General features: G+C 33.5%; 1 protein-coding gene across 7 annotated transcripts in view; it reads right to left on the reverse strand.

Annotated features, from left to right (window-relative positions):
* CTNNA2 (catenin alpha 2) overlaps window positions 1-24236 on the reverse strand; it is a 1256663-nt gene that overhangs the window by 28125 nt on the left and 1204302 nt on the right. For all 7 annotated transcript variants that reach the window (XM_033125182.1, XM_033125183.1, XM_033125181.1 and 4 more), the window contains 2 exons: window positions 13876-13981; window positions 10072-10206 (listed from right to left, as the gene is read on the reverse strand). In XM_033125182.1, the coding sequence (XP_032981073.1) occupies window positions 10072-10206; window positions 13876-13981 (241 nt within the window). The remainder of the gene's footprint in view (window positions 1-10071; window positions 10207-13875; window positions 13982-24236) is intronic.

Consider the following 24236-nt stretch of genomic DNA (forward strand, 5'->3'; position numbering starts at 1 on the left):
GTGACAAGCATAATTTATAAGATAAGCCAATAACCAATGCATATTTCTACGTGTAGAATTTCTACTTCTTAAAATGTTGTCTTTGACATAAAATATTACTGACAATCCACACTAAGTTTTTCCACGTATACCAAATATACATGTAAAAGGGGTAGTTAGAGCCCAGCTTTGAAACTGGAGAAAAATCAAACAGCAAGATTTTTCCAATTGTAGGGTCCCCTGCACTGCCACTCTCAGACGTCAAGTTTAAGTCACTTAGTGATGCTAAGTGACCATTTTTTGTCACACGCAGTTCTGCTATAGTTATATAGTTATAGCTTTGTTTAACCTCTGAGTCCATTTTTTTGGTGGGGGGTGAAATAAGCTAAGATGGGAGAATGATGTGGAGAGAACCAAGGTGTTTTTTTTTTGTCAAATAGAGACTTAGAAGTTTAAAATTATAAACTACTCCAAGTTGTCAAGTGGGTATAAAAAAAGGGAAGGTTTGATATTGAGGAACAGAAGGGTCCTGAAACCATCTACATGGAAGACCTCTCTTTCCACAGAAAATATATTAGTAAAAGTAAAGATTCACAATGATAGCTTGTAATTCATGGCATAGTAAATGGGTAAAGCCCAAAGGTTGTTTCTGTTTGCAGATAAACAAAACACCCAATTTGGAATTATTTTCTTATGTTTGGAATCAATACAGTTCTATTCTTAGCTCACTAAATACATAAGTGAATTAGGTAATCACATGTAAAATTAGGCAAAATTGGCAGATTAGGAAGCATTTTGAAACACGGAAGCTACTAAATTCAAACTAATGACAGATTTGGCAACATTACTATCATCTTTTACTTCAAAATAAATGTGAAAGCTATTCAAAGAATGTCCTAAGAGAATTAAAGACAATAGAAAAGGAAAAAAAAAATATCTGTCAGATAAGAGAGAATGAAATTTTCCCTTGATTTGACTTTCTCTAATTAAATGAAGCAATAATACCCTGTATATGTTTTCCTTATTCTAGTTCCATTTTCAACAATTCCAAATCTAAATTCAAATTCTATATTCAGCAGCTTTTGTTGCATGAGATTTCCCAATTAATGGCCCTATAAAGTCTTATCGTCTTCCAATTTTTACATATTGGATCATTGACTAGTTGGCTTATCCTTGTTTTTTATGCTTGATAACAATCCCATTTAGTTTTAGAAATTAGGCATTTCCTGATTTTGTCATTGTAGATAATTCATTTTCCATTATTCCTCAGTTTCAAAAAGACTATTATGTATTTGAAACTTATTTGTGTCATAACACCTTTTATACAAAAGTTAAAAGTAATTATTTTAAGAATAATGATGCAGTTGCCCATTCTTCCAATAAACACCTTAAGATTTTTACTACCCAACAAAAAAGGTACACTTCTCTCTATGTTAAGATAGTAGAATCAAAATGGAATTAAATACTTTTTAAATATTGAAATAAACCAAACTGGAATTAGATTATAATCTACGTTATTTCTTATTAATTGTCTGTTGTTTCTTTGGAAATGGAGCGTGACTTCAGGAACCCAATGCAAAACTAGGCTGCATCAAAAGGATGCAGAGTGATGAACTGTGCTGGCTTTTTAATATGATTGATTGGGATAATGTCTTTAGGTATATTAATTAAAATAAATGTTTTCTTTAATAGACTGTAATGCCAGGATCAGATAATTTCCAACTCTTCTTAGGAACTAGCCTCTTGACATTGTTTATGGAAACTAAATCTTACTGCAATTATGGATTGGATGCATACTTTTTCATGACAGCACATGAATTGATTAGTTAGTCCTTCCAAGACATGGTATGAAGGGGGTGCAAGATTTCAGTCAAGAGACCCCATTATTGAAGTCATAATTTTACTCTGACCAGAGAGATGTAGGGTTGCTTTCAATGTTTTTTTTCTGTTGGGGGAAAAAAAAAGGTTTTATTTAACTTCTTGGTAAAAGAATTTGAGAAGAGTAAGGTGGAATAATTCGTATCTCTGAAAGAATAACCTGCAGATGTATTTACAGAGTAATTCGCCATGGAAGACATAATGATGAAGTTGGCATGCAATTTTCCCAAAATGTTATTATGAAACAGTAATATCTCAGCAAGAGAGAATTCGATTTTGATAGCAACAACAGATTTGAATCAGAAGGTCTTAGATAAAAATATTACGTTCTGAGTTTGTTTTATGATAGAGTTTCACACATAGACCCATAAGCTTGAAAGAGTACATGGTTCTTAGAAGATGAGACTGACTAGAACTTCTCTAGGATATTCTCTCTCACTTGCAAAACAGATTTGCAAAAGGAAATGGATAAAAGTAGTCCAGAGACAAGTTGTGCAGATTTGACAGAACATCTAGCCAGCATTCCAGGAAGTGAAGTTCATTACCAGCAAGACATCTGCTGAAGGTATTCACAGAAAATATACAGATGAAGGTATTCAGAGAAAAGCAATAACATAAAATATATTATTGATAGTGAAGGAATTAAAAATCTAAATTAAGAAAGCTTGCCTTCAAGAAAATAGGATTAGTATAAAATATTTGAAATGTATTTATTGTCCAGAAGGAAAATGACTGTTCGAATAGTGTAAGACAATGTGTTCTGAAGCAGAAACAGAAATCAGAACTAAGAACAAGCAACAAACACTGCCCATCCAGAAGTCAATCCTGTTTGTAAGATACATAGGCCATAACATGGCACATGTTTGTTTGCTAAGGGCTGTGATCAAAGCCATATTTTATAAATCATTTAAATTAAGCTGGAGAAAGCATTTGACAAAATAATCTGTTGGGGCAGAATATAGACGATAGCAAATTTAACACACGTTTTTTTCCTAGAATATAGTAAACCAAGAAACACAGTGACTACACAGATATAGCCATCAACAGACATCCTGATATTCTAGCTGAGAATGCTGAACAGTAAAGTGAAAAACTAAATGGAAAAACAAAACAAAACAAAACAAAACACAAAAGGCTACACAACCTAATTAAAGCACAATGGGCAGAAAAATTTATCCTTTTCACGGAAATTATTTTCTATTAAAGATAAAGGACTTTGAATGCCCTCATCCAACTGATATTTAGCATATTCTTCTTACGTAGTTGGAACACAATAGAAATGTTCAAGTCAACAAATCATAAAATATCCTTATGTGAACAAGAAATAAGTACAACTCTTTGAAGTTCTGATTTTTCGTTTGTCATTAGAAATTAGGAACAACATATGGAAACACTGATCTTTTTCTAGAAAAATACTGTCAAAATGTTATAAAATCCAGTATAGAACAAAATCCTGTATCAGTTTTGTTATGGGGTATTTTTATTTCCTGTATTTTCAGTATTCTGAGGTAATGGAAAAGTGTGCAAAATCAATAACAAAATCCCCAGATAATATTTAGTATTTGGTTTTAGTGGTCATCTTTCTTTTTTACTTATTTATTTTTATATCAACTTGTTCACATATTAACTTCTTTTTCTTCAACTGCCTTCAGTTCAGGAATTCTTGAGGCGTGTCCAAGTAGAAACAAGAAAAAAAAAAATCACAATGGATTTAGATAACCAATTCAAAATAATGTATTTCTTGACTACAGCTGACAAATCCAAGTGCATAAAGGAAAACTAGAAAGCAGGAACTGAATTACAGATACTGTTTCTAAAATAAAGGTATTCACTCAACACTTTGGATTCCATAATTATTTGGTTCAATTGAATGGACAATGGAACAGGTATATCTGGATTTGCTCTCAAATATCCAAAACTAGTTAAAAATGGGGGTGGAAAAAAGTAGCTCCTAAGACACTACTAAAGACATTCATTATTTAAAACATATTAATAAATAAACATCCTAGAATAAAATCAGACAATTAACACATATAGACAATATCTCAAAAATAGAATACTGTCTCATGGGACAATGTTATAAACCAGTACTTCCCAAATAGGTTCACCTGTGTATTAAAAGTTATATGCAATCATTGCCCCTCTTCTAGGTATTTCCCATGTACCTAATTTCCAAGTTTTCATAAAAAATACCATTAATTGGTTGCCAAGTAATCCCCAGAATATTAACTGAAATCTAAGTAATTAATTGTTAAGAGATTAAGGTGTGAATTATTTGCCTTCCTTCTTGTAATTAGAGGCTTTCCAAACTTGAAAAATCTTCTAAAACTCAAAGGAATGAATGTTCATTGACTGAATGACAGGTAATGGCCTTGACATTTCTGAGGAAGAAATATGTAAGGCAGAAACGTCTCTGTAAAGCCACTAATCCTTTCTACTCTTACAAGTAATAATGCCCTCAAACTAAAATAAAAACTACTCAGCCCACAAGTTCAGGGAATGCAATCAAATAAATCCACTGAGTAGATCCAAGTTAGGTCAATCCATGTCTCCAGTTAAGGGAAAAGAGTTATTTGCTTAGTTCATGTTTCAGTTCTGCCAAAATAGTCTGTTTTATTATTTCAGAATGAGAGCTTTAGAATATAAAGTCTTTTTCTACGCATAAAACAATTCAGTAAGATAACCAACTGGTTTAATTCCATGTGTGAATAACTGATTTTCCCCCCAATGAATAGAACTGTACATATTGTGCATTTAGTGTCACCATCATAGAAAGCATGTAACTGAAAAGCTACTTCTTATAACAGAGCATTGTAACATCCTCCTTTGCACAAAACTACTTGAATTCAGGGAGATACCTATACAGGTTTGGTGCAAACAGACACAAAGCTTCCTATAAAGACTGACACACAAGGAGATTTCTACTTTTTTTATAAAAATTCCTGTTTCCCATGTCTTCCAAAAATAATGCCCTGAGTTTGTTAAATTAAGCCTTTATAACACTGAGGGAATGAATTTGCACAGAACAACCACTTAAGGGTTATTTTCTTGCAGGTTTGCATAATTTGGATTGTGCAAAAATCAATGGCATGTACACGGATACAAACATAACTAAAAAAGGCACTGCAGGAATCAGAATTTAAATGGTTATAGTTTTCCAATCATAACATATTGGGAAGGTAGGCTTTTGGGAGAAAGATTGAATTATGCAACAACCCATCTTACTAGCTAAGTTTGTACAAAGAACTATTATCATTCTCCAAATGATAAATACCTATTTAATTTTCTTACTGTTACAGAATATCTCCACTATCCCTTTATCCAGAATTGCAATCTGAAATTTGTTTTACTCGTACTCTCCTTAGATCTGGACTCTCCTACTCTCCTTAGATCAGGAAAAGTCCTTTAACCCAAAAACTTAACAGCCTACCCTCTGAAAGGTCTGGATAAAATTCTTTGGAACTGCTATAAATCCCCTAAACACATACCCTTCTGTTCAAATGAAGCACAGAATTGCATTTCAAACTCTAATCGAAATAGCTAGCAATTTAGATTTTTTTCCCCATTACTACTATACTTGGATCAGTGGAAATAATAAAAAACTGACAACAGACAGGATCAAAAGATATTTTTTTAAAAAAGACTCTCAAAAAAGGGTTGCTTAAAGTACAGGTCTACACAACTAGGTGCAATGTTTGTTTCAATACTGTTTCATCCCATTACAAATTACTGACACATTTTTTTTTTTTTAGACAGGGAAAACAGAACTCTTCAAATAAAATGCAATTCTCATCTCAACAAAACACCATTTTAGTCTATATATGGGATTGTACAAAGTACATAATCTATATATGGCATTGTACAAAGAATTCCCACATCATCTTTTCTCTACATTTTATTGGATCAGATATGTCACAGTTGTCAACATTTGGTTTCTGATTATTTCTTATTCAGGGGTTAAGGAAGTAAATATCAAATCTTTTTTTATGTGTTTTGATATTTACTCAAACAAGTGTATTTGTTGTGCGTATATGTGTGCAAGTCTCCATATGTATCTTTAATTAGATGCCAATCCCAGGTAACACTGATTTGAGTATTATCAGTTTAAGTAATTTTTGAATGTTTTTTTTATTTATCATCATGAATATTCATGTTGATTTTAACGGAGTCCATTTTTTAATGATGTGAAACATAGGTAATAAGAATGTCTGTAATGGACCCCTTATTCTCCAATATTCTCTGTACCAATTCAAATCCTACGAGTGTCACCAATTACACTTGCTCACCTTGTCAAACTTCTCTCCATAACTCAAATGAGAGGGATTCCAATTTGGAAAGGAGAGACTTAAATGGCGAGAACAAAAGTTTACTTTAGGGCAAGTTACTCCATCCCTCAGGAGCCGATTAGGGCTCCAGTGGATCAGCTTGAGGACTTAAGGAATGAACATTCCTCACCTCCAAACTGTTTCTATATTTTGTTAGCATGAAAAAAGACATGTATATGCAATAAAATCGATTTGTAGCATTTCCTTGTGGAGTCAGCTCTAAGTAATGTCAGAGCCTCTCCATCTCTGACCTGAACATAAATTCCTGTCTATTGTTCTTGTCTTCTGGCTTTGTTGTTATCACGGGGCGCTTGCTGTATTTGAACTTAAAAAAAAAAAAAAAGTGGAATTTTTCAGTTTTTTCAGGATGCTTGATGTTCAGCATTCTACATTCTCAAGTCCTACATTAATGTTTCTAATCTCATTCAGAATAATGCACAAGTTATCAATCTTTGGGTAGCTAAAGATAATTGAAGGTTTTGGAATGGGTTTTATTTCTCCAGAACCATGTGTACATCTTTGTTTTTAAATTGAAAAGAACCCATTAAATCCTCTGAAACCCAGTGAACAAAAATTTAAAACCTGACAATCAAATATATAGGTAATTTCCATAACATGGCATTGGAACTTATTTGTATTCAAAATATATTTATATACTTTAAACATTTTGGCTCAACTTTTCTCCCACGATGAATAAAATGCTATCCCATTTAATGGATATTACGTGAACTAGACAAATTTATGATATGCTGTGGTTAAGTTTCTCTTTCCTCTGTTCTGTTTTCCCTTCTTCGTTTTTTCATGCATCTTCCCTCTTTCCCTCCCATCCTGCCCTCTCTTTTATTTCTTCTTTCAACATTTCTTTTTCCCAAAATGCATGTAAACTGCCTTAAGAGATTAAATAAGCAAACACTGAAATAAGCAAACAAAGCTAGTTTATAAACTAAGATGGTGTTCAATATTCTGGACTTTTATTTCCTCTAGTTTCACTTTACCATTTCTATAACTCTATTAGCTTTTTTTTTCCCCTCTCTCTTTTCCATGACACCATTAGGAATCCAGTTGAGTTAAATTGGCTCCCACCAAATGCATCTTCTACTTTGAAGTTTAATAAGAATGGCACCTTTCAGCTGTTAAGAAAGGTTTAAGCCAATGACTTTAAAAAATTGTCAGCCAGAAAAATAATGGTGCTTCTTAGACAGCAGCTGTGTGAATGAGCACATGTTGGCATACATCCTGAATTGCTTTTCTCTTTAGTTCCCCATCATGACTCTGAAGAGCATTTGCTCCCATTGTCTCCCATGACCTGCTGAGTTTTCCTGTGCCACCTCTCCGCAAAAGGCACTACAGAAGAGGCTGTTCCCAGTTTCTATGTATAGAAGCACATAAAACATACACATGCTGACATGGTATAGAATTGTGCACATGTACATTTTTAACATATATTCATTATGTTACAAGATTATAAAACCATGGCTCTGAATTTTGAAATCCAAATCACTTTTCTTGGCAAAATGGAAATAATCTATACAAATCTCGTCTGTTTTAGTAGAAACTTTGACGTCTGACAAATATATTTTCATGGGGGCTTTCATATATTTCAGAAAAAAGCCACAGCTTTGAATCCCATGTACACAAACACACAGGGAAAACGGAAGAAAAATTCAAGTATTTCCTGTTTTGTTTGTTTGTTTGTTTGTTTGATTGTGCATTATATCATCGTAGCTTCTCCTTAAAATATAGCAACTTTGTCATTTCAGACACACACAAAAAAATGGGGCCCAAACCACGGGTGTACTTTCTTGGCAAAATCATTGAAAGTCTGTGTGTATGGGGTCTCACATTCTTGAATCTTTTTGGAACTTTGAAGGTAGTTATTTGTGGCTATTTTGCAAAGTAAACATACTGACTTTTTTGTTCATTAGGCATCAGTGAAGGAGGATGAAGAATAAGGTGGATGCAGAAGTGGCAAAGACAACAGACTACAGATGCAGGTATGGCACCAAATAGCAATCAAGCTTGGGGGAAAAAAAATCATGAGGGGCCCAAGAGCAGGCCCACAACTGAGCAATATATAGCAAACCTTTATAATGCACTTGACTCAGAATTATTATAAAGTTGTATAACATTCCTTGAAAAGAAGCCTCCTCCCATGCAAGGATTTATGCTCTTTGCCAATAAGACTCAAAGAAGGAAACAGGCTTCTTGATGGTGTTCTCAGTCTCAAACAGCTCTGCAAATGCCCACAGTGCAAGTGATACAAGCCAGTGATGGTTTGGACTACATCTAAATGAGGAAAAGACAATGGAGATGAAGCTCTGGAGGCAGCGATGGACAATGGGCACTGAGAGGATGATGGAGAGCAACTCTGCCCGTAAAATATTGTCTACGTGAGTTTGTGGAGTCTGAGATCCACAAAGATGCTTTGTGCATCCATGTAAATAAGATTTGGAAAGTAACAAATGAAAGCACACAAGGCAAGCGAAACAAAAAGCACTCAGTACCATAGATGCTATATACAGATGGACATGAAAGCTGAATGGTATGGGAAATTATACCATCGAGGCTGAAGATAAGAAAGGAAGCAAGGGAGAGGCAATGTTTTGATCACTTCTTGGCAGATTGAATCCTGGTAATCACCAACTTGACAGAAAGGACACATTGCAAGACAGACTGCACTTGGTTGTTGAAGAATGTTGAAGCAGGATCATTTTGGAAATGCAAAGAGGTGACTGTGCTTTGGAAAGAGGCACAAAACAGCCAATTTATTGGGCTCTAGGTGGGACTGCATGGAGTAGGATTTCCAGATGGCATCTCCATGCAAACCAGATCAGCTCTTTTCCCAGCTATGTTTTCTGCAAGCCGAGTGATATAGGAACTGAAACCTTTTGATTCAAGAATGATTTTCCCATATATTTGTATCAAATGCTCAAATTGATGAATTTTTTTAAATGGCTTAGGGAAGACTTGAGCTTCATGATCAGTCTGATTTTCACAAGGCATTCACCATGTTGACAATGTTACATTCCTTGTAATGCCACACTTAAAATGGCAGCAGCAGCATGGTCAACTGGGAAAAGAACTAAAGGTGGCAGAGCCACACTTTGGAATTTGCAAATAGTTTACAATAGATGGCACGTTGTGTTAAAAGAAAGGGACTGAGGGAGGAGAAGAAGCCAAGATGAAGAATCTCAACACATACATTTAGAAATCTTGCCAAGAAATCATGATCCTTCTATTCACTGAACTTCATATTTCTTTGCATTTGAGGAAATGAACCAGATACTTATATTTTCATGACAAGGGAAACACTGGAGTGATCGAGCAAAGAATATATAATTGTTAGTGTTTGACAACTATGTTAGTTTTTGGCAACAGCACATCAACCCATATTCAATTCAAACATTTTCTGGCTTTTAATGGTTACTGATAACCTAGTATGCATTGGAACCTGATAAATGAATTCCTATTGTTTTTATCACTTCTAACATGTGAACACAATCCACACATAGAGAGGCTGGCTCCTGCACAAAGAATGAAAATTACTAGGACTAACAAAGGGAAGTAGACTCACAATGAGTAAATATACCAAAGCCCCAAATAATTATAATAGTCACAGCTTAGCAATGAGTTTCCAGACTATGAAATTAGTTTTCTTGTGAAGAATGGAGATTTTACAAGGCTAGTATAAACATGGGGTAATTGGAAAATCAAATTGCTCTTTGTGAGTTATTGTAAGTTCTGGAATAATGGTGATAACATTTATTTTAAAAATACCTCTCTATGAATCACTGTAGCTTGGTGTTTTTAGCAGTACTGTTGCCAAGAATTCTTGCCTTGGAAGTACAACAGTGGGAACTTAAATTGTGAAGTCCAAGTCCCAGCTTACCCCTGACACAATGAGCTCTCCTCCCAGATTCTGTACTTCTGCCTTCACCTTGCTGCAGATATTAAGCTGATGGCAATACAAGGCAATTCGTTGAAGGTAGGCTAATAAATCCTGCTTACATGCTGAATCAGGACACTATAAAACATTTAAAAAAGTGATTTCAGTTAGTAAGTACTCCTCAGTTTCTAACACACGCTATACAAAAGCTGTGAGAAGAAAAGCTTTCAGTGTCATATACCTTAATTACATCCATTTAACCTAACTTCTTTCTACTCTATATCATTTTAGAAAGTCCACAGCCAACAGTTTAGAATAGTTAGCTCTACTTTAATAAAACGCTACTAAAAGAATATTGAAGAGCTTCCAGAAAGTCTTATTGAAACTTCTATACATGTTGATGAGTATTTTACCAGTTGTCTTCTAAACCATTAAGAAAACTAAATATTCTATATATTTTTTTTCTTCCTAGTGGCTCATTCAATGTTCACTATGTGCAAAGTTATTTTAACACAGACAACGAACGCAACATATGTGTGAAGGAAATCACTGTGTGGCAATCTCTCTGCCATAGGACAGGACAGAGCTTCAATTCAATTAAATGAGGGGAAATATCACTTGTCTACTTTGGCTTTCTAAGAAATGCATCATCCCCTAAAGAATATATAACACTTTTGGGTTTTTCATATTTATCAAAATTTTAGCAACATGATAAACTTCCTTTAAACAATAGATTCTGGGAAGAAACATGACCACTGTAATAGAAACAGAAGTGAGTCCAATGAACTTGATGCCAGTTGAAATAAATGCATAAGAGTAACAATAGAGCCCTTCAAAGGATGTGCCAGAGTCAGCTATGAGCAGGGACTTTGAATTGTCTTTGTATGTAAATGGACAGATGTCCATCGGATGGAGCTTTGCTGAACACTTCCACAGACATTTACATGACTACCTAAAGCATTTCTGAGGCTTCAATGCCAATGGCTATCCAGTAACTGAAATCTATTTCTATTGCTATCAAAAGTTCAGCTCGAGATTTTCCAGGCCATTCCATAGTTCTGGTTCAAACTGGCACTTGTATTTAAAAAAAAACAAACAAAAAAAAAACATATAATCACCAGATCTTTGATAAAACACTGTAAGAAATAAGTACTTACAGCCAAACTGAGGTGTCTTATTTAGAATAAGCTTGTAAGAAAAAGACTCCAGCTGTTTCTTTCAAGCTTAAGAAAAGGAATTCTTTCATGAATACTGTGAAGCCAGTGGTTTTGACATAACCATTTATCTAATAAATGACAAAGGGGTTTTTTTTATACGTAACACTTACCATCATGGCTTTTTTTTTTTTCACTAACTGTACTTATCAAGAAAGAATCCTACAGACTATTTTTAGCTTACTACAAGTACTTAATACTGTAATATTTATCCAACTCCAGAGGTCCATATACTAAAAAGAATTAACTTTAAAATGGTATCTCCCTAGAGGGCTGACAAGTCTTCTGATACAAGTACCTTGCAACAAATTAAACTGGAAGTTCTATCTCAATGGAACAAAAATTAAAAATGGAACAGTCTTTAAAAAATTTATGTTGCATCCTTATCTCAAATATTCATAAAAACATTTTCAGGAAAATAAAGGCAACCAATCCATTCCCTGGTAATACTTATTCTTGGTAACGCATTTAAAACACAAATAAAGGCACGATGGATCAAGAAAAATAACTCTCATTTCATGAAAATAGAAGCTGAATTTAAGGGGGAAAAAAGTCCCATTCAGACAAAAACATTAGCAAAAATTGCAAGGTGCTTCACAACTGATGACAATAAGAATACCACAAAGAGAGGGCAATGCTTACCTTCATCTATTTAATTTAAAATCATCATTACATAGCATTCAAATACTTTGTCATAATCTCAAAGGACATTGGGAATCCTGAGATTTGTGTATGTGCATGTGTGGTGTGTTTTCCAGATATCAAAACTGTTTGGGGGCTATGCTTCAAGTTACAAAATTGTTGGAAAAAAGGGTCCAAAAATGCACGATCAAAAATTGGAATAAAAAATATTGAACCCAATGAGCCTAAACATATTGGGAAATCATTTTAGCCATTGAGGTTTAGATTATAATAGAAAAAAACATTCAAACTCCATCCTCTTTCACTCCTGGGAAGAAGTCCTTCCTAATAAAACTCTTTTCAGAAGCACCAATCTCTGGTCGATCTTCTCATCCCAACTACCCTCAACATTGGGGGAAAAAAAAAAAAAAAAAAAAAAAATATATATATATATATATATATATACACACACATATATATATATGTATATATATGTATATATATATGTGTATATATGTGTATATGGCATTCTTTCTTGGTACAGTTTTGTTTTGTTTGTTTGCATGCACGCATACATATTTTTAAGTTAGTTCATTGTCTCTTTTCTACATGAACTTTCTGAGATACATAAAAAAACTGCAGAAAGAAGCTCAACTTAATGCTGTGAATTTTGGGAAGGCTGGCAGTTGATAGTGACGTGAAATTAGCTAATTAGTAATGGTTTGGTTCTCAAACCCTATACATTTGGGGGAGTTCTCACATTATGGTAATATTTAATGAATTATCTTTACTATTAAGTGTTTCTCAAAAATTCAAAAGTGAGCAAAATACATTCCCTCAGATTATATATATATATATATTTATATATATATGTTTAAAATGAGATAATTTGTTGGCTTATTTTAAATGTAATCCTAATAGTTTAATAATGTATTTTTCTTTATGTATTCTAGAATCTGGAATGTTGCAGAGAATCAGTGTTTATAGGAACAGCCTAATGTTAAGGAATGAGGGAGAAAAACTATAATAATTGGCTCAAAATCATAGGAGACTAGGGCCATCTGTGGAGGAGAAAACAATCCTGTGCATTTCAATGTCTTCAGAGAGCATCACAGTGTTGTAATCTTGTAAACAAATTCCTGCTCATCTTGTTGTCTCCAAGTAGATGATAGTTTATATAATATTTCCTGTTTCAGAATCTTATGTTACATTTTAAGACATTTTCCTTTTTAAATGATTCAAACTGTAAACTGTTGCTTAAAGGAATAGGTATCAGTAATTTGGAAAAGTCTATTGCCTAATGTACCCTTACAAGAAATGGAACATTACTGTAGCAACGCATATTTAGAACAGGATTTTAGGATTCTAATTCAAGCCAAAAAAATGAAAAGTGTGGAAATCAACTCACATATTCAAGGTGAGGTTGAGAACTATTCTAACCTCTATGTTAGTTCAGTCTAAAAGCACAAAAGTTACTCTGAGAATTTCATTTATCTCTGATGCCTTTGAATCTGGATGAAAATAAAGCTGAAATCTAAAGATTTTTGATTATGTGGATTAATCCCCTTTATACTAGAGCATAAATTATTATGAATTATGAAGATCATCATTACGATGAGGTCAATATTAAATAACAAGACACAAAGTTATATCTTTTTCTTCCCCCTTAGTCAGTGTGATTGAATTTCTGAATGAGGACAGCCGAGAAAATCCATGACTCTTTGGGTGTCATGTCTCCTGCCTTGTGGAGTGCTCTTCTTTCTCAAGGAATTTTAGTCACAGACCTTCGCAGTCCCTCCTGAATTGAACTCATCTTCTCCATCAGCTCAGCCTCAGCAAGAGTTAGAGGCCAGTTTATAAAATGTTAGTGATTCTCTACAATTCATTCTTCAGAGGCATTTTATATGGTGCATAAAACCCATTACAGAACCCGAGTACTAATTAATGATTCCATTCTTCTCTCTTATATTACCTGATCAGCCACAGCACGGGCTAATTTGTCCATTCGAGAACCTGCTTCGGCAATTTTCTTGGCAGCATTAATGACATCAGATGTGTTTTTCAATGGGCCTTTGCCTCTGAAACAACATAAACAACATAATTAGAAATCCACTTTATGACAAGAAATAGACAAACCTACCATATTGTTCGTTCAGGACTCTGCTTTGTATTTGGCTCTGGCCACGTTAGAAAAATTTTGAATGTTTTCTCAATTTCATCTCAATTTCATCTCAGTTTCTCAGTTCCATCTCAATTTCCATGTGAATAATCTACTTCCATTCATCTTTATGAAATACTTTTCTCTATTTCGATGTGCATGTTCACATTTTATTCTTTACATTAATTTACATATTTTTAAACAGTGTTCCATTAAAAAGGATGATCACCACAAGGACAATGGGACTTTAATATTGAAATGCTTCCTATGTTTCCATGCTGTTATAGGTACTCCTGGATTTGTCTTCATAACAAGGCTGGCAAGTAACGTATCATCATTTCCATTTTAAAGAAGAGCAAAATAGACTAAAATGATGAACTCATCTACGTTTATACAAATCATAAGTAAAAAATTCTAAATTTAAATCAGAGTCTAGCCAAAATAAACATACATGCATTGTCTTTCATACCATGTCCAGCACCCTTATTACAATTTTAAGTCCACTTTGGCACTTTGACAAGCAATTGTCTCTTGTACATAATGGGAAACTGTTCAGCCAGAATTTTAGAATTCTGTTGAGTTCTTACTCTGGTAGGCTTATGTGCTCCTGGTACTGATTTATGATGGAACACAAAAAACATTGTGTGACAGTAGATGTTTTTATACTTCCAAACCATTTTCACATAAAGTATTCAATTAGGTGAACTGTTTAATATTACATGTCTTTTAAATATTTATCATAGAGGAAAAGTAAAGTGTGCTGCATCATAAATCTTTAAACAAAATATAGTATATGATATAATTTCTTTCTCTCTTTTGAGAGATAAAAATGATAAAAAATAAAATGATAGGCTAAATATATTTATTTATTTATTTATTTATTTATTTATTTATTTATTTATTTTTTTGCATTGCTACTTATCCTGGTCTCCCTTATGTGTATCTAAAAATCTATGCATTTTTTAATGCTACAAAATTACATTCCTATAGTTAGAAATGTGATAAGATATGGATAAAACACTTATACATAAGGTTATATAGAGTAGGCCATATTGCCATCATTACATAACAACATTTTAAGAAATAGAAGATTTAAAATGTCTTAAAATAATTATTATAAGTGAAGGCCATTTGTTCAGTTTCCCTCCTAATTTCTCTTCTGAGATTTTCTTTTTTCTTCACATTAGTCTAAAAGTAAAATATATTGTGTTCATGTCAAAGCTTAACACACACATAGGGAAATTCAAAACTTACGATATTTCATTTTGCTGTGATTAACATTAACTCTTCCACAAAGAACACTGACATTTTTCCCATGGCTATTCAGATATTTAAAATACAGACAGAGATTTCACATATGAATTTTATTTAATATTGGATGAGTTAAAGATTCTGTGTACTCTGGCTTCCATTCTCTGACATTATTTTGTTTATTATCTCTAAATAAATTTTCCCTTGTTTCTGTTGTACATTTTTAAAGGAAAGTTTGGATGCAGAAATCTATCAATGTTAATGATGTTCTCATTATTTATTTTTCTCTTTTAAACTTTCAAACTCTAAAATATCTTTTTTTTTTTGCAGTTTTAACCCATTCACACAGAGCTCCACCCTACTTGAGTTTTCATTATTAACAATCATATGTTTGTTTACTTCAAGAATTTCCAAGAGAGAAAGCTGGTTAAAAAAATTAGTAAATGCAAATGGTTTCTTAGAGGACTTCATTAAATCTTTTAAAGAAGATAATCCCAATGCTATTTAAACTCATCCAGAATATAGGAAAGGAAGAAAGACTTCAAAAGCAATTCATTAAGTAATGTAATATTGATATTGTCAGATTCAGCTAATACAAATTTTATTTCAGGATTCTTATTTAGGTAGTAAAACTATTTATTTTTAAAGGAAGAAAAAACAAAGAAGTAAGGAATGGCATGTGAGTTCTGGAATGGATTTGTACATGCTTGTAAGTGTTGATTGTTAAATTTTCATGGAATTTGGTGAGTCAGTTGACATGTTGGTAGCTTGAAATCTGCCAGGATGGGAGTGCCTACTCCATAGGAATCCCAAATGCTACATAAGTGAGGGCTTTTCTATTCCCTAGAAAATCAGCAAACCACTGTCAAAAGTCAAGGGAGTAGTTACACCCAGTAGAAAGGAAGAGTACTGTGATCTGGAAAAGGTATATTGGGTGGGGTGGGGGTGGTTTCTGAAGCTGGGGGATGATTATACAGATTACTTTATAATACTATTTAAGTCGTACATTTATTTTTATGCACTTTTCTATAGGTCTATATTTCATAATTTAAATAGTCACTTATTTTTCTGTCAATCTGATGGATATGAAACAATTTAATTTTCATTTCCATGATGACAGAGGTGGCCAAGTCTCTTTTTATTATTTACTGATAATTATTATGAATCATTCATATAAACTTTTCTCTGAGTTGTTTATCCAAATCCTTTGTACATTTTTCTATTGATTTATTTGTTTTTACCTAAATTGCTTTTTTCTGCTCTTCAGATACTTTGGATTCTGATATTTTGTGAGTTATTCATGTTGCAAATTACTTCTTCCAGTCCTTTAGCCTGCATGTCTACTTTTATTACAGTTTTTTAATATAAATTTTAATTTTATTGTGGTCAAATGTATCAATCATTTCTACTAGAGTTTGTGTTTTTCACATATTCTTTAAGAAGTTCTTCCTTTGGAAGGTATTAGCTAAAGCTATAGTGGTAATCATTTATATATATAAATATTCAATACATTTATTGAATATATATTCAATATATATTGCAATATATATTCAATACATTGCATACCTTAAACTTACACAATGTTGTATGTCAATTATATCTCAATAAAGTTAGAAAAAAAGGAATAGTTCATCTTTGATCCAAGATAACAAAAATATTCTCCAATTTATTCTTAAATTTCAAAGTTTGTTTTTCATATTTAGATATTAAAGGCCACATGCAGTTTAGTTTTTTGTTATAAGGTGAGATAGGAATCCACGTTCTTTATTGTTCCATAAGAGTAACCAGTTGTCCCTGTAGCATTTATAAAAAAGTTAATTCTTTCTTCCAGAGTATTTTTTATAAATTTTGTACCTTTTACTTTTAAATTCTTCGTGAGTCAATGTAATGCTTTAAAATATAAATATAAACTCACACATATTTGGTCAATTGATTTACAACAAAGCAGCCAAGAATATCCAATGGGGAAAGACAAACTCTTCAATAAATGGTAAAAACTGAACAGCTGCATACAATAGATTGAAACCACTATCTTACACCATACACCAAAATTAAATAAAAATGGTTCAAAGACCTTGAACATAAAACCTGAAATCAATAACCCTTCTAGAAGAAAACAGGCAGCAAGATCCTTGGCACTCATATTGATAATTATTTTTTGGATGTGACACCCAAGCGAAGGCAACAAAGCAAAATAAACCAGTAGGACTACATCAAACTATAAAGCTTCTGCACAGCAAGGAAACCATCAGCATAATGAAAGGCAACCTATGGAATGGGAGAAAATATTTGAAAATCATATATCTGATAAGGGGTTAATAACTGAAATATATAAAGAACTGCTACTCAATAGCAAAAAAGCAAATAATAAATTTTAAAATGGGCAACAGATTTTAATAGACATATTTCCAAAGAAGACACACAGATGGTTAACAGGTTCTTGAAAAGCTGCTCAACATCACTAATCGTCAGGAAAATGTAAATCAAAACCACAATGAGATACCACCTCACCCTTTTAGATTGAGTATTAATTAAAAAAGAAAAAGAAAGAAGGAAAATAACAAGAAATGACAAGTGTTGGTGCAGGTGGATGTGGAGAAAAGGGAACCCTGTCATTGGTGGGTATATAAATTGATGCAGCAACTATGGAAAACAGTATGGAGGCTCCTCAAAAAGCTAAAAATAGAACTACCTTATGACCCAGCAATGTCCACTTCTGGGAATTTACCTGAAGAAAAGAAAACACTCAAATAGTATCTGTACCCCGATGTCCATTGCAGCTTTTATAATAACCAAGATACGGAAACAATCTAAATATACATCAGTGAATAAACGATAAAGAAAATGTGGTGTATACACAATGGAATATATAAAAAAAATGAAATTGTATCACTAGTGAAAACATAAATAAACAGAACAGATTGATGATAACCTGAGGTGAGCGGGGTTGGTGAAATGAGAGAAGGGGTTTAAAAATTACAAACTTTTCAACCTTAAAGTTTACATTTTTAAACTTAAGTCATGGGGATGAAATAATATTGTATTACATATTTAAAAAGTTGCTAAGAGAGTAGATCTTAGAAGTTTTCATCACAAGAAAAAATTTACAACTATGTGTGGTGATGGATGTTAACTAGACTTACTGTGGTGATCATCTCGCAATATATACACATATCAAATAAAAAATAAAATGCAAATATAAAAATAGAAACCATTATAATTACAACAGAAAAATAACACAAGAAAAATTGTCAACTGCCAGAGTCTAGATATACATAAGTACTTGAGGTGCAGTTAAAACCAGGTATAACCCTACTCATAGCCTCATGAGGCTGAAATAAGAAAATTCTTTTAATCATCTAGAAAATCCTGAATATTTAGTGTATGGTTCTGATCATCATGCAAGACACTTCTAAGAAAGTTTCAAGGGCCAGATTCTTTGAGTATAGGATCCGTGACATAGTCTACTTTCCTCACATCATGAACAGAAGAAACAAGGGAATAGAAAAAATAGTTGTGTCATTTTGGGAGGTGGGGGTGGTGAAAATTACTTATTTCCTTCTGCTTATGTACCAGGTTGGGTAGCTGTCTTTACTAGTAGTTGGGCAGTAACTGTGGAGTAATGACTAGTATGTTTAAAAAGAAAAGACCCTGCATTAAGCTTATGTACAAGGGTAGCATTTTCTTTTAATGCCATCACTGCATAGGCTGGGAGTGAATTCTAAAACTCCTTTAGACATCAGAGTGTCTACAGCAGGGCTGTCCAGAAGAATTTTTGTAATGATGGACATGTTCTATAATTCTGCACTGTCCCAATATAGTAGCCCCTTGTCACAGGTGACTATAGAACACTTAAAATGTGCTTTGTCTGAATGAGGAACTGAGTTTAATTTTATTCATTTTTTATTCTATTTTTAACTTTACATTTTGAAAGTATTTATAAATTCCCAGGAATTTGCAAAGGTACATACAGCGATGTTGTATATACCCTTAATCCAGTTTTCCCCCAACTCATCAAAGGACACAATCAACAGAGTAAAAAGTCAACACACAGAATCGGAGAAAATATCTGCAAATCACATACTAACAAGGGGTTAATGTCCAAATATATAAAAACTCCTATAATTCAACATTAAAAACTCAATCGACTTGATTAAAAAATGTGCAAAGGACTTAAATAGACATTTCTCCAAGAAGATATACAATGGCTAATCAGCACATGAAAAGATGTTCAACCTCACTAATCATTAAGGAAATGCAAATCAAAATCACAATGAGATATCATCTCAAACTTATTAAGATGGCTACTATAAAAACAAACAAACAAACAAAAATAAGAAGTGTTGGCCAGGAAGTGCAGAAGTCGTCGGAACTTCTGTGTACTGTTGATGGGAACGTAAAATGGAGCAGTTGCTATGGAAATCAGTACAGTGGTCCCCTTTAAAAATGAAACCAACAATTAATTCCCATATAACCCAGCAATTCCATTTCTGGGCATAGACAACAAAGTACTGAAAGCAGGATCTCAAAGAGATATTGTACACCTATGTTCCTCAACATTATCCACAATGGCCAAAATGTAGACTCAATCTAATTGTCCCACAATGGGCTGAATGGATAAACAAAATATGATATACACATGCGATGAAATATCATTTAGCCTTAAAAAGAAATGAAAGTCTGACACAAGCTATAACATGGTTAAACCTTGAGACGTTATGCTAAATGAAGTAAATCAGTCACAAAAAGACAAATACTGTATGTTTCCACTTCTATGAGACACTTAGAGGAGTTAAATTCATAGAGATGCAAAGGAGAATGATGGTTGCCAGGGGCTGAGTGGATAGAGGAGTGGGAGTTAACCTTCAGTGGTACCGTGTTTCTGTTGGGAAAAATGAACATTTTCTAGATGTGGATGGCGATCATTGTTGCCACAGCAATGTGAATGTACTTCCTGCCACACAACTGTATACTTAAAAATAGTTAAAATGGTCAATTTATTGTATATATTTTTCACCCACAATAAAAAAACAATTAATTTAAATGGCCACATTGTGGTTAGTGGCTACTCTACTGGATGGCACAGGTCTAAATAAGCCACAGGTCAACTGAATAATGTGAAGTGTGTATAGAAACAAGAAAAAAATGACCAACAGAAAAAAAAATCTAGCTAGCTAGCTATCATCTATGAATCAATTCATATACAACATATGTATCAGACGCAGTAAAAGACAAGATCAGAATTTAAGTCTTCCTATCACTGGAAGGCAATGTTGAAAAAGGGAATGGCTTCCAATGGCTGTAGTTCCATCTCAAAATGATGGCTTACACCCTTTGTGTTTTCCTACCTCAGACCAGATTCTCTGGTCTGAGTTTTAAAGGTGCTTTGAGGAATTTGTGACTTTAAAGATAGAAACCATCATATTGTTCCTTCTGGAACATGTTTTTTGTTTATTGGAAGGAACATGAAGCTGTAGAAGTGGCTCTACTGTACTATAGATATGTGTAACCCTTCTGTCTTTGGTAATAGGTGATACTTATACAAAGGTCAATGTTTGGATGGTTTCCAGGAAATAGTAATTCCCTCCCCCCCAAAAAAAAGAAATAAAAAGAGAGGCATGCAAAACTATCACTATATCACCGCTATCTATAATTGACCAATAATTCATATTTATTTCATGAAAAGATAGGCAGGTATTAACATGAAAAACCAATGTGTTCATACAGTCTAAGTAATGTATTCAATACCCAAATTCTCCAATTAAAAAGTTTATTTGCTCTATAGCTTTCTCAATACCTCTAACTTGTCAATATATAAAAGACTCACCAATAATGAGATATAGTATATAAGGAATGAATTTGCAAATGCATTGAATCACAGGAGCCTCCATTCAGAACCAGGGTTTCATCATATGTGCTTGGGAAATATTACTTTCACCAATCAGCTGAAGCAGTATGAAGACAGCACAGTAGAAAAGTTGAATGAATCTTGAGATTAATGCGGAGTCAGGGATATGAGTTGAACTATTTAAGGTAGTGACATTTATAGTATGGCCTTGACATTGAAGTACAAATGTGAACCCAATTGATTAGAAGGCTAAGGGTTAATACATGTATACTTTAGATGGCAAACTCAAGATTTTTATTTTATTCTATGAAAAGAGGAGCTAATGAAAGTTTTGTGCAAAGGGAGCTGAATGGTTGCTCTTTAATGGCCAGATGTGGCGTGGCATGGACAGACAAGGACTCAAGAATTGAAACTGAAAGACCAGTCAGGCAATACCTAGGCAGAGGTAGTGAGTATCTGACAAGAGTGGAGTGATTACATGATGCTTAAGTCTAGTCCTCAGTATTTCACAGTTCGATGTAACCCTAAAAGTTTTTTGTTTTTTTTCTTAGCCTGTACCCTGTTCCTTTCACGATGAGAATTTATGGTTAATCTTAAAAGACAGCTTTGTCTCTTGCTATAACAGTTACACTTGGGTTTCTTTCCTGTGCTGCTGTCATCTGCACACCTTTCGTTATTGGAACACAAGACTAGCACACGCTGTTTCTTTCCCAAAAATGACATGAGAATTATGGATTCACCCTCTGCGTGACAGTGCTTGTGCCATCGCCCATGAGGTGGAAGTCAAGAACAGCAAAAAGACGTGAGGCATAGCAGTTTTATCCTCCAGGAAGAAGTTATTACATAAATAATGAGGCAGAGCCTCTCCAATTTTAATAATAATGGTGTGCATATCATTGAGATTACTGAATCAAATTAATAAGTTAGCTACTGATAAGAATAAAATACGGTAATAAATGCAAGAGTATTTGTTTTGCATCCGTATTCCATTTAAACATATGATTTGAAAGGGGAGCCAAGTTTCAATTCCTTTAACTAAGACATACTAGTACACAGAAGCTATCAGAGGTATAGAGCTGAAAATATTATTCCTCCTTGAAGTGGAAAATGCAAGGTCAATAATAATAATACACATGATCAAGTGCAGTGAACTTAGCTGAGAGGCCACAAAGGCTCAAGTCAGCCACCTCTTTGTAAAGGAAGAAGCCCTGCAGATAGAGGCAGAAACCTTAGCTTCCAGGGTTCTATTTCTAATGCACACCCTTTTCTTTTCTTTGGTCATTAATTCCTGTACTCCTCCCTGTGCCCTCACAAAGGGGCACAAAACTCCTCATCAGGCAGTGGGACACATGACCACCAGTAGCATCCTAGACATTTCATTATCCAAATCAGCATCAAATGATTATATGAAATCCCTAGGAAATTGAAGCGGCCTTCTTTTCACTTTTAAAACTATACTTTGACTAATAGAAAATCTGTCTTATTTAATATCTAACAAGACCTCCTCAAACATCTCTCTTCCTTGACCATAGTTATATATAATGTAGATCATTATAAAATGTTCTCTTGATCTAAACTAGCAACATGACTAATTCATAATTCACTTTAAACTAATGAGAATATTTGTTCAAGTGATGTTATTAATGGATTGCACAATATCCATCAGATAAAGTACTAATATAATGTTGAAAGCAAGCAAATTAAGTCATCACAGGCCTTGAAAAATAATGACTGAGGCTTCCATGATAGTATGATTTGTAGGAAATTCAGGCTTAAAAAATAGCTCAGACACTTTCCTATTATTAGTGAGTGTGTGTGTGCATGTGTGTGTGTGAATTAAATCTGTGAAGCTAAAAGAGACTAAATCTATAAATTTGAACTTCTAATGAATACAATGACATTTAAAAGTCTCAAAGGTCACGCTCATAACAGTAAAATCATTCCAGTGAAGTAAAAAAACAATTTCAAAATATTTGGAGAAAGGGCCAAGCAAAGCCATTAGTACATACTGGCCAGAGGCAAAGGGTAAGGGGGATGAGTCAGAGACGTTCCATATTTTATTATAACCTATAATTAATCACAGGCTTTTCTTATTAGAAGCATTCAACAATCATTTAAAAAAAAATTGTCACCCATAAGGTGATGTTTAGACATTGCCGTATATCTTCCGTAGCTTGAGTAACAAATACCATGTGGAATTATTAAAACACCTTTGGTCACACATGTCTACGTGTGTCTGTGTTCCCGGGGGAAAATATCTACAGTACAATGATAGCTTATATTTGTATGGCAGCATAATTTACAAATGTGTTACCTCTTTGGAATTTAAAACTCTTCTGTGAAATATGTAAGAAAAGCATTATTTCCTCATTTTGCAAATAAATAAAGACAATAAGAGACTGGTCCAAAATCATCTGATAGTTGGATCAAAATCCAGGGATCTTTTCAGTGAGCTTTGCTTTGCCTTGGTTTGACCTTTGCGAGGTAGGAAGGACAGAAATGTCACCTCCCTTTACAGAGGAGACTGAAAATGCAAAGCCAGAAACAGCGATGACCCCAGATGAAGAAAAAGCCCCTGACAAAATTCTGACTCGTGTCTTGATTTATTAAAAGCATTGCTCAGAGCAAAAGGGAATAAAACACATACAATTTTTAATTAATCTGTCAAAATTATGGAATCAGGTTGTTGAACCTGGTCCTTTAAATGTAAGGGTAAAAACCAGCTGAAGTTAACGCTAGATCATGGGCTAGCATTAAAACATATTACATGTATACATGCACACATATGTATAGATAGATACTTTTCCCAAGTGGATATTAACAGATCATTCACCTTATCTTCAGAATAGTATTTAAGTACATTGCAAAATAGCACAGATCAAAAATGAGTCACCCAATCCTCAGGGGTTTGATTTTATGACTGATGTAGGATAGATAATTAAAACAATAATAATTACAAAAATGAATCTGTTCTCCTTAACCAAAGAACAGAATTCTATCTGCTAAGAACTAGGTTCTGATCATTTTGACTTACTCATGTAGATTTTATAATACCAGCACCTTGCTTTCATGTAAT

The sequence above is a fragment of the Rhinolophus ferrumequinum genome, chromosome 13 (assembly GCF_004115265.2).
Source record: "Rhinolophus ferrumequinum isolate MPI-CBG mRhiFer1 chromosome 13, mRhiFer1_v1.p, whole genome shotgun sequence".
NCBI classification, from domain to species: Eukaryota; Metazoa; Chordata; class Mammalia; order Chiroptera; family Rhinolophidae; genus Rhinolophus; species Rhinolophus ferrumequinum.